Here is an 11326-nt window from a genome sequence, read left to right as displayed (position 1 = left end):
TATTCTATGATTCTATGATTCTAACATAAGGCTGGCAATCCACACTAGAGAGGGACCTGCATTTTAAGACACATTTGGGGAACACAGGCTGAGATGTGTCTTAGGTTGCTGTGGTCATCCCAGTGCTATCTTCTGGAAGGAATGACAAGATTAGAACAACTCTCCTGTGACTTGGATAGTTAAGGCTCAGATGACAAGCAAAGCCCAGCATTTCGCACTATTTGTTTTAGAGGTTAACACAGAGAGGCCTAATACAAATGTTTTATTTAAAGTAAAAAGTGTGCACAAATAAAGGGAATGGTTACACAACAACATTCAAGACCAAATTCCATATGAAACAGGAAAATAGTAGTGACAATATTAACTAGCAGAGTACCCATAAGAATCCAACTCGCATACAAAAAGGAGGTAATTCCACATAAATACATCATGCTTCTGATGCAGATGCCTTCTCCAAAAGATAAAGCCTATGGCACTGGACTGTTTACACCCAATGTCCCTTCTGAATATTTATGACTGTTGCTATATGCTTAACAATGAAAAGTAACTGCTAATATCATGGCACTTTGGAGAAAATTAAGGTTCAAAAATCGATTTACAGTCATTTAAGGTGTCTGTCACTTAGCAACATTCTTAGTGGTTAGATCCGTAAATAAAAAAAGTATATCCTCTGTGACATTATCTGTAAAAAAAATTAATTTCTGCTTTAAGCACAAAAGACAGTGTTTTACTCCATTACTCTGCTGTGATGAATAGCAGAAATGCCCTTCCTTAAATAAAACTATTTTACTCAATACCCCATATGAAATTAAGCCACTGTAGAAACAAGGCTTTTCTTGTTTGCTTTAAATAACTTCCAAGTTTAATATCAAATGTTAAGTCCTGATGTCTAAAACTAGGCATGCAGGTGTAGAAGTCAGAGGCTAAACATTTAAGCAGTTCACTTGACATGAACTAAACATGCTGAAGTTATTAGCTGCTCTTTAGAAGTAAGTTTACTGCAATATTTTATAATTGAAAATATACAACTTGAATTTAAGGGAACCTGATTTTTAACAGTGCAGAGGGTCAATGCTTCCCTGAAACTGAGGCCCCTCCAATCACTTCCCAGTTTTGAAAAACTCAGCCCAATACTTAAAGTTTCCCATTCACACTGCAAAGAAAAATATGAACTAAATACTGTATATCATGACAGCACTGTGCATTTGTGCAATTGCTCTCTTTGAAGCTAACATGCAAGTGAAAAAACATACACCGCAAGATTTGTGCTATGAATTTACAGTGTGGCCATATGAGGATTTTCAAGGAGACACAATGAGTGAGCAGATTTCTTAAGTTTTAGATAAGGTTTGCTAACTTGTGCTTACAGATACTTAGATCTGCTTACAGTAACACTTAGCTTTCCTTACAGCTCTTACTTATATAACTGATTCTTTTCTTCAGTGTCTCTTAATCCCTTTTCCCCAGAATAATAAAAAAGTGGTATATTTGGCATTTCTTCAGCCTAAAACATTCAAAACTATTCCTTAAGCATTAAAAATAAGAATAATCTGTGCTGTATATTACACTGTTCTCTAACCTGAAATGTAAGAATCACACCTCCCAAAAGTCCTAGTTTGAACAGTACTTTCAATTGATTCCAATTGCTTTCCTATTGAGTTTATTACCAACATTCAAGGTTTGATTGTGATCACAAATCACCATCTGCAAGTGGAGAAGTGAAGGGAGTTATTGTGGACAGCACTTCCCCTCCCCTCCATGTGTTTTTTCCACTGGGAAAGTGGAATGCATTTCCAAAAGTATGGCAGTAAGATTAAAAGAAGGAAACAATGCCCTTATCTAGGCGGTGGTTGTAACATGTGCAGTTCCGACACAGTTCAGACAGGAAGTATAAAAGCAAGTAGTAACAGCATGATTTTCTATGTCTGTCAATATTAGCTGCCCATTACCGCTAAAGCACGCACTACAGGTTTTAACTTTTCAAAAGTATTAACCAAATTCCATTTATTTAAACTGACACTTTATACCACGGACAACCCTCACTGAAAGGGACAGGCTCACAAAGGCACTCTCTGTCTTTCAGCATGCAGTTCCTAGCGTGTAATTCTGGAGCAGTCTATTGATTCTAATAATCATCTCCCTTAGAACAGGATCAATATATCCTGTAAAAGCAACCATTCTTGACCTATTCAGTTTAAAAACCTGCCCTCCTTACTGTCATTTCAACCTGAAGGGCAGTAACACAGCTCTAACTTCTAAGTCTAGAAGAACAGGAAATCAGATATTCAGAGCAGAGAGATTTAGAACTACAGAAGTCATAAGGCCTTACTTGCTCGCTGGAAAAATGTAAGTCCTTTAATGATATTTTACTACATCCCCTAACACAACTTGTGTTCTTAAAATAGTACGAAAACTTTCCTTTATCAGAACGCTATATTGGCAGATTGTTACACAGCCAGACCCTGTTGTGCAGTCAGGAGCCCCAGAGACCAACTTTGATCTTAAAGTTCAAGTTTGGCAAGACTTGGAAAGTTGAACATTTTAAATATGGCAGCCGAAGGCTCAGCAGAACAACTGTCCTGGACGAAAATTAATACAAAAAGAAAATTAGTGAGTAATTCATACTAGGTGGCAAGGGTAAGATGTTCAGTTACTCGTTTTATGCAAGTGCATCCAAATGAAGAGATGTTTATCCATGCAGAAACAGAGTAACAATTGGCACAGTCCAGAAATGGAGAATTCAGACACATTCCTCAGCTGACATCAAAAGAGGATTTATATATTCAAAGCCTTCAAATTCTGACTGGTCAATCTTCTTCACAATATCACTGTTTGGATTAGAAAACAGTCATTAGTTCAGCAAAATTAAAAAGGTAACAATATTAAGTGAGTTTGCCTTAAAATTTAGTCCTGTGCAGCAGATTGCAATTGAGAAAATCTATTTTTGTCCCTATTTTCCCCACAAAGAAATCTGCAAAGTTTGCAGTTTTAAAACTTTTCCAAAACAGTCATTTTTGTAAAAAGCTGAATAGAATGTAATAGGATACTGCACCTGCAACAGCAACTATCTAAATTTAGTTTGTACATTTTGCATTTGAATGGATGAAGAAGGAAGTTGGATCTCAGACCTAACTACAGTATGTAGCTAAGGTCTCATTTTCACTGTTTGTGTTTATGTACTACATAAACAATATACAAAACCCTAGAAAGAGTCCTAAAATGCAAACAAAGTGGCTCAGTCAAACTAGGAAGGTACTTCCCTCCTCACCCAAATTGTGGCCCCTCAGGAGTAAGGAACCACAAATCCACTACCAAAATCAAGTGCATTATCATGCATTTTATCACGGCTTTATCAGCCAGCATAATCTCACTTGACTAACCTAGTAACTTAAAATACCCAAACAAGCCAATCAAAGCATCATGTCTTGTTCAGAACACACAAGATGAACTCTACCTAAACCCAGTATTTTAGAAATACCACAGCTTAAAGTACTGCAGAAATAAACCACTCGATAAAACAAGTCTTTTCCTTCACATGTTCATTTCTTACACATGCTACCACTGAAACTTGTAAAATAGCACTTACTCATCTCTCCTTGAACTAAGATTCTTTATAGCAACTTTCCCACTGTTAGTTGATTTTTACACCTTGCCAGAGTACAAGACTTAATCCAGCCATGCTAAGTCCACCATGAAGACATATAATAGAATTTTCTTCTAACTAACACAAGAAAATTTTATTTACTGCTTTACGTATACTCTATGTGCTAAAGTTTTGTAACTCCTTCACTAGCTTATCAGAACTTTTTAAATTCTACATTACTTACTCATCATCTGGAGTGAGCTGCACAGGTTCATTGGTGAATTGGGAATCAAAGTTATCCAGACCAAATTCGCCGGATATATTTGGTTTAAATGGAGGCACCACTTGCTTTTGCTCCATCTAAGAATAAATACACTTAGTGACACCAAGAATGAGTTACAACCTGTTGAGTTAATTTTAAACAAGGCTGGAAGTTACTGTTAAGTTTCTTTTGTATACTTTATAAAATCGTTCTATTAGTCTACTGTACTTACTTGTGTGCAAAAGGGTTAAAATATTCTGTGTTATCATTGTGGTACATTTTAAGTTAAGAGCTTAAGGTTTTTGAGCTTAAGTTCATCTCTGATCTCAAAAGAAGTTGTTAAGCCATCACTGCATATGAAGAAAATAAGCCAAGCAAGTGGGCATTCACATACCAGATCCCAGTCAACATTGCGGAAGAATGGATGTCCCTGGATATCTGCAAATCCTGTTTGAGGATGGCAGCCTAAACGTTCCTTTGGATCCTGTGCAAGGAAGAAAATATTTCTAAATGAGTGCAATGGCCTACACACGAACAACAGGCAAATGTTACAAACTCCATGAGTAATGAAACACCAGAGTTATGAGGGACACTGAAGAACTAAGTTAGCATTTTTTCTTTTGGAAACTGTTTCAATTTACGGTCTGAAATAGGCATGAATATATGGAAGCCCTTAAATGAAATCTATATGAACAATCATGCTATCTTTCTTCATTTTTACTCAGACCTGTTTCAACGTACTGTATCTTTCAGAGCAAACTTGGTTAGATTACAAGTGAATTTGTTCTTTCCCCACCCCTCCCTGAGCAGACTGACTGTGCCAGGCAATCACACTGGGGGAGTAATTGCAGGTTACTGATAAATACAGTGGACAGAAGGTCATTTTAACAAGACAATGCCACCTCCACATACGTGTATGCACATGCTAGTAAGGAGTTGAAACTGAAGTACTGTTCCTGAACAATATTACTTTCTTAGAATAATTTAACCAAACCTGTTTTCCTCCATGCATCTTTCTCCCCAGTCAAGTTACACGCACTAAATAAACGCTAGGACTAGTCCACTACCACATATGCAGCTTTGGACTATCAGGCTAGTTAGCTACCAACAAACAGCAAGTGTATACAGCCTCTGCATTTCCCTTGACAAAGTCATCAAAAGTTGTCAAAGTGATTCGCTGCTTCTGTTTAGGAACCAAAATAAACCTGGGTAAGTTTGTCCAGTTCCCCAAATTAATCACTTGGAATATTCCTATGCCTTTCAATTTGAAATTTACTCACGATCCCAGCTTGAAAATCTAGATTTCAACACAAGTATCTACAACAGGTCCACCAGCTCCACTGAAATTCTGCGTTCACATCTTTTCTACCCCGTTTTTTTTCTACCCAGATAACGTATGTCTGCCTATGCGTGATGCCTAACCATCAACTAGTCAACTGGTTTAAAAAACCCAGCTGCTCTTGAGAAGTCTCAACTAACCCCCTTTAGCTCTTACCTTATTAAGGAAGCTCTTTAGAACACCTGCTGCTTTAACAGAAAGGGATCGGGGAATTCGGATCTGTTTTTCCAAAATTACTGCAAGAAAACAAGGTTCATATCAGCATTCACATCTTTAAAGTTTGATTATACGTAAGTAGACACAAAGGCCTAGAAGAGTAGGAACACTACTCAGGGTACTTACCTTGGAAAAGATAATCTTCTGTGTTCTGATCAGGATTGTCAGAACTCCCAACAATATCAAACGGCGACCGGCCTGCCATCATTTCAAACATAAGCACACCAAGTGCCCACCAGTCTACACTGAAGCCTAGAAGTCAGAGGAGAAAATGCCACTGAAAGTATTTTGGAGCAAAAATACCAACACTTCTGGGGCTAAAGACAAGCATATTTTGAGAAGAAAGAATGATTTAAAAAAAATTTAAATACTGCCAGTTTTCTGATTATCCAACTAAAGAGGTAATGATTGTACATGACGTTACTTGGTTCACTGCGTGCACTATAGGAGGGGATGCTGTACAAAGAAAAGGAAATGCAGAAAGTTTAAAGGTTGGCATTAGGACCTTATCAAAGGTTTAGATAATATTTAAGCCTAGGCATTACTAGTAGTGCATTATCCAGGGCAGGGGACAAGGACAAGGGGGAAGTATGTGTGGTAGCAAGACAGTCATCTATGGAGCTGAGCACAGCTATTCTACTATCCACTGCTAAAGAAAAATTCAGTAGCTAGGATGGACTGATACAGTCTGGTTGGCCTGGAAAGTTTGTGATAAGGAAGGAAGATGTGAAGACAGTCTGGAAAAGACATCCCACGGAAATAAGATGGTAGATTTTAAACAAATTCTGTTGTTTTGAGTTTTTTCTCTTTGCTTGTTTTGTTGGGGTTTTGTTTTGTTGGGGTTTTTTTTGTTTGTTTTTGTTTGGTTTTTTGTTCTGGTTTTTTTTTTTCTGAATTAAGAATGATCACATGTCTAATGGAGATTTAGAGTGTCTACTGCTAAACAACTTGAGTCAGTTGTAAGAAACAAGATGAAAGTTATATGGTAGCAGTGAGAAATTCAACTTACCATAATCCTCTCCACGGAGAATTTCAGGTGCAATATAGTTTGGAGTCCCACAGAATGTGCTGGTTGTGTCACCAGGCCTCAGACCCTCCTTTAAGAAAAGATGGAAAGAAAATATTTTGCAGTTAGCCAAGGATCACACATTCCCCCTCTGCTAAGAACTTGATTTTGAATTAATTTAAATGTCCACAATAAACTGCTTTTGTTTATTCAAAAATAAACATTTTTATTTATATATATTTTATGCTTATTTATATATTATAGTTATACTAAAAAAATAAATACTCATCTAAAGTCTCAGGAGGATGGCACATACCTATTTATGACAACATCTTTTAAGGTTTTCACTAGTAAGCTCCACCACATCTCCAACGATAGGCAAATGGGAATAACTAAGGCATGGTGGAACAGCTTACATAACTGGGGTGTTGCAATGAACAGATAAAAACTTTACAGAGAAGACCATGGGATGCAGAATGTGGGAGGGAGTTACCTAAAGAAGTTGTGCAGTCTTCATCCTTGGAGGTTTTCAGAGACAGACTGAATAAAGCCTTAGTAACCTAGCCTGATCTTACAGCTTACCCTGCTTTGAGCAGGAGGGTGGATAAGACATCCTAAGGCCCTTTCCAACCTGTACTACTTTATGCTTTTCAGTTGCTTAGCCAAATTATAGTATTTAAAACAGTTCTAACAGATCAGCATAATGGCAATTCCGTGGCAAAGTCAAACATGTGCTCCAGTGCCTTTGTAAATTTTGAGAGAAAAGGGGAAGTGTCATACATTCTCAATGGGAGCAAGTGTGACTGACATATTTCAACCTCTTGCTCTTCTTGAAATCAAGCTATCTTGCTCCATCCCTGGCAGTGTTCAAGGCCAGCTTGGACAGGGCCTTGAGCAACCTCGTCTAGGGTGAGGTGTCCCTGCCCATGGCAGGGAGGGTGGAACTAGATGACCTTAAGGTTCTTCCAGCCCAAACTATTCTATGATTCTATTACAGCCTACCCCTCCCAGTCAACTTGATACAGCAGCTTTATAAAACCAGTATATATATATATGTAGTGTCTGCATTTAGGCTATATACTTATTTCACTTCTACAAATGGAGGAAAGAAAAATGCCAATCTGCACTGTGTATAAATTAATACCTTGAAATTTCACATTTTTAAGTGTCTGCATCTTTTAATTTATGACAATTTCTTAACTGTTGATTTTATTGGTTAGTAAGGAACTAGAGCTTACCTTGCACATGCCATAATCTGTGAGTTTAATATGCCCTTCAGAATCTAGTAGCACATTATCCAGTTTTAAATCTCTATAGATTATCCCTCGTTCATGTAAATAGTTCAAGGCTAGACTGATTTCAGCAGAATAAAACCTAGCGTAGAAAGGAGATACTGATTACTCAAGTAATCAAAACCCAAACCACAACAACAGTCTTGGTAGTATAGTTCTCTAAATATAATCCCATGTATTCTATTATTTTTCATCAGAAAAGTGGATAAATTGGTTATAATCATACAAATGTTTCCATCCACAGTCACTTCAAAAATTATTTTTAATTAATATTAATGTCTACTGCAATCATCCCTTTCATCTCACCATCTGAGATGAAGCATATGCACCAAGAATTCAGCATTTGCCTGGACAGCTGGTAGTGGTTGTTCTAAGAGAAACACATTGATATCATTAGACAAAAGAAAAAAAAAAAAAAAAAAGGAAAGAAAAACCACCACGAAAGTGTTTTTCTAGGGGGGAAAAAAAAAATATCAGAATCAGACTGAAGTCATCCAGGGTAACACTACGGCAAACAATACTTAAGTACAGGTCCTCCTTGAAACAAAAATATGGTAGGTTGCAACATTTAAAATGAGGATGCAGTTTCACATTTTCTAAATCCTTAACATCTGGAGAGGATTTCCTAGCTCATCGTGATAATCTCTGCACTACTGCACTGTGTCTTGCTGCAAAAACTCTGAAATTAGACATACCTGGCATGCTCCTCTGGCAGCTTTCTCTGTCTCTGCATATGAAACATCAGATCTCCTCCATTTACGTACTCTATAACAAAGAATAACCTGAAACACAGGGGGTCAATATAAATTATATTCTCCAAAGCTGAAAGAGGTTTGAGATGTTACAGGTCTGTTACTGAACAATGTCAGTTCAGCTCCTCCCATCTCTCTTGTAATATGCCCAGTTTCATCATTTTGCCTCCCTTTGAATAAATTCCCCAGTTTAAAAATCAAGGATATGAAGCTTTTCTAGATAATTCCTTTATTGGGAAAGAAAAATAAGTAGACCTTCTCCCATTCCTCATCCATTAAAGCTACTGCTTGCCATTATTACATATGTGACGACATAAATAGATTCACATTAGTTTCTATGCACAAACCAGATTTTTTTTTCTAATTTTCCATCCTTACCCCTTTAATCTTTGTTCAGAGTTAATATTATTGGTATATTACAAACACTCCTTCTTCTCACTTCCCTCCTCTAACTTGTCACCTTTTCAAACAGCAAGGATATCATTTAAGTATGTAACTATATATACACTGAAAGTTATTACTGTATAGAGTAATAATTTATTAATCTACTGTGAACTCTTCTCCTACATATAAACACACAAGAGAATAATAATTTTCATCTGTTACTCATTTTTCCTTTTAAAAATTCAGATACTGTTTTCTGAGTCTTGCTCAGAGTCTCTTCATCAGACAGTCCATCCCAGTTATTTTTTGTACTTCCAATTTCTCTCTCCCTAAGGCTTTTTTCCCACCCATTCCAGGTTCTGTCTTCTACCTTATATCCTTAAGCCTTTTTTTTGTATGCTAGCTGCACTTCTCCCTGTTCAGAATCCTTCCCATCATACCTACCAGTACTTTGCATTCTGTTGCATCTTTGCAATCCAAAAAGTTTAGATGATGAATGTGGCCTTTTGCTCCTAAAAGGCTACGGTACATTGATTTTCACTACCTGCCTAACACTTAATGATTTAAATAGGTCTTTGAGGTGCCCAACAGTATGAAATATTTTTCAACTAAGACTCTTTTATGACCTTTACCTGCTTTCTGTCTGGAAGCAAGAGTGTAGTCCAACAAGAAAGGGATGATTTGAAGCCTGTTCAAAGACGTGTTTCTCTGTCTGAACCCAATCAATATCCTATTTAAGAAAAGTGACATTCAGAAAGGATTGTTGCAGTTCTTAGGTCAAGTAAGTATTAATGACAATTAGCAGAAAGATATTCAAGTATTTTGCTGTCCTCATTTTACCTAAAAAAATTACGTAGTTTTCCAATGTGAAGTAATACAATACAGAATAATGGGGTTTTCCTGTCTTAAGCATTCTGTACTCTTAGCTTCATTGTGTAACTACACTTGTGAATGAGAACACACTTATCTATAAAAGATAAACTGGTACAGACAGATGCAAAGTAGCATCAAAAAAATGCAAACTAAATCAATGGTAGACAGAGAAGTAAATACAAAACCTCTTGGATAGCAAACCACAGACACTCTAGTCTTTTCAGAGTAGCCTAAAGAAACACAATATGTGTTCAGCAGTTTAATACTGCAATTTCTGACAAATTTCCACTTATCTCCCACCTTGTAGGAGATACTGAAGCTCTCTGGAAGAGTTGCCTGATTTATTGTAAAAGGCTTGCCTACCTCATCATCATTGACGAGCTCTTTCTTCACCACTTTCATTGCATAAATGCGTTCAGTTTTCTTCAACCGAACAAGCAGTACTTTAGCATAACTGCCTCTTCCTATAACTCGGAGCAAGTCAAAATCCTGAAGACCCAGACTGGAGGAAGCTTTGCCACTTTCTCTAATGCTCATTGCCTATTGGTAAAGATACTTTGAAATGAGTAAGCGGGCTTGCCAATTTTAACAACTGTGAAAGCATTTCAAACAAAACAGCAAAATTAATATAAACATGTAATTCAATTAACACTTGTTATTCTTAAAAATGCTTTGTCCTGCAGAGGAATGGGAGGGGAAAGAAAGGAGGCAGAGGAGACTTGGCAGGTAAAAACAGATGAGACTGGAGGATTTTGGAATACTTTCTAAATTGAAGCACATCTCAACTCCAGATTCAAAATAAAACAGTTTTTAAGCCATACTTGCCTACACCGCAGCGAGCAACCCAAATGTGCTTCACGTGCTAGTTATCAGTTTGTGACAAATTAGATTAATAAAATCTTGAAATTTAGAGACACAGGCTTTAAGATCTCTGAATACACATTGCATGGTTAAGTTACTTTACCTCTTTTTCTTCACCAACATGGTCCAAGCTCTCATGACTTGAGGGATTATATGGAATCACTAAAGGTGCAAGAAAAACTGTTAGACCGATGTGACACAACAGTATTTTCTTTTGCCTTGTATTTCCACACACAAAAGCTCAGAGAGATACACAGTTTAAATGCTTCTGTTACAGGTATTCAATATTCAAAACTTCTGGGTTTGCGGTTCTTTTCGGTGCAGGAAGGTAAACCATCATGTTCATTCTTTTGCAATACTGAATTAGTAATCAGTTATGGCTACTATAAAACCCTGTAATTATAATTGGAGATCTCTTCAAACTCCACACAAAGAATCTTATGCAGAACAGTGGCTTGTTTGTTTTTTGAATTAACCATCATCTATACCCAAATTCAAACATTAGGACCATTACTCTGATTGCTATAACAATGAACTTATTTGGCTACAAATCCAGTAGAAACCCTGCTAGTTCTGTTAAGGGGTTTTGGTTGTTTGATCAGGGCATTTAAAGTGCATGGCTTAGTGATGGAGAAATGATGACAGCCTAAATTCCTCCTTTTTAGCCAAGTTTAAGCTGGTAAGACATGGAAAACAGGAATTTTTGTATTTATATCCCCCTTAGCAGTAAGAAGGGGCATATAAGTCTTATTTTTCTT

The 11326-nt window shown here is 36.9% G+C and overlaps 1 protein-coding gene across 1 annotated transcript in view; it reads right to left on the bottom strand.

Annotated features, from left to right (window-relative positions):
- Positions 1–2594: 2594 nt before the first annotated feature.
- Positions 2595–11326, bottom strand: part of PRKCI (protein kinase C, iota) — an 18135-nt gene continuing 9403 nt past the window's right edge. Inside the window, exons 6-16 of the mRNA XM_010017710.1 lie at positions 10672–10730; positions 10071–10247; positions 9467–9564; positions 8394–8480; positions 7645–7780; positions 6410–6497; positions 5527–5652; positions 5341–5420; positions 4240–4329; positions 3828–3943; positions 2595–2828 (exon numbers count right to left, since the gene is read on the bottom strand). Coding sequence (XP_010016012.1) covers positions 2741–2828; positions 3828–3943; positions 4240–4329; positions 5341–5420; positions 5527–5652; positions 6410–6497; positions 7645–7780; positions 8394–8480; positions 9467–9564; positions 10071–10247; positions 10672–10730 — 1145 coding nt within the window. The 3' untranslated portion in view covers positions 2595–2740. The remainder of the gene's footprint in view (positions 2829–3827; positions 3944–4239; positions 4330–5340; positions 5421–5526; positions 5653–6409; positions 6498–7644; positions 7781–8393; positions 8481–9466; positions 9565–10070; positions 10248–10671; positions 10731–11326) is intronic.

The sequence above is a fragment of the Nestor notabilis genome, unplaced genomic scaffold (genome assembly GCF_000696875.1).
Source record: "Nestor notabilis isolate BGI_N333 unplaced genomic scaffold, ASM69687v1 scaffold31960, whole genome shotgun sequence".
Lineage (NCBI taxonomy): Eukaryota > Metazoa > Chordata > Aves > Psittaciformes > Psittacidae > Nestor > Nestor notabilis.
Note: the sequence above shows the minus strand (reverse complement) of the source record. Positions and strands in the feature narration are given on the sequence as shown.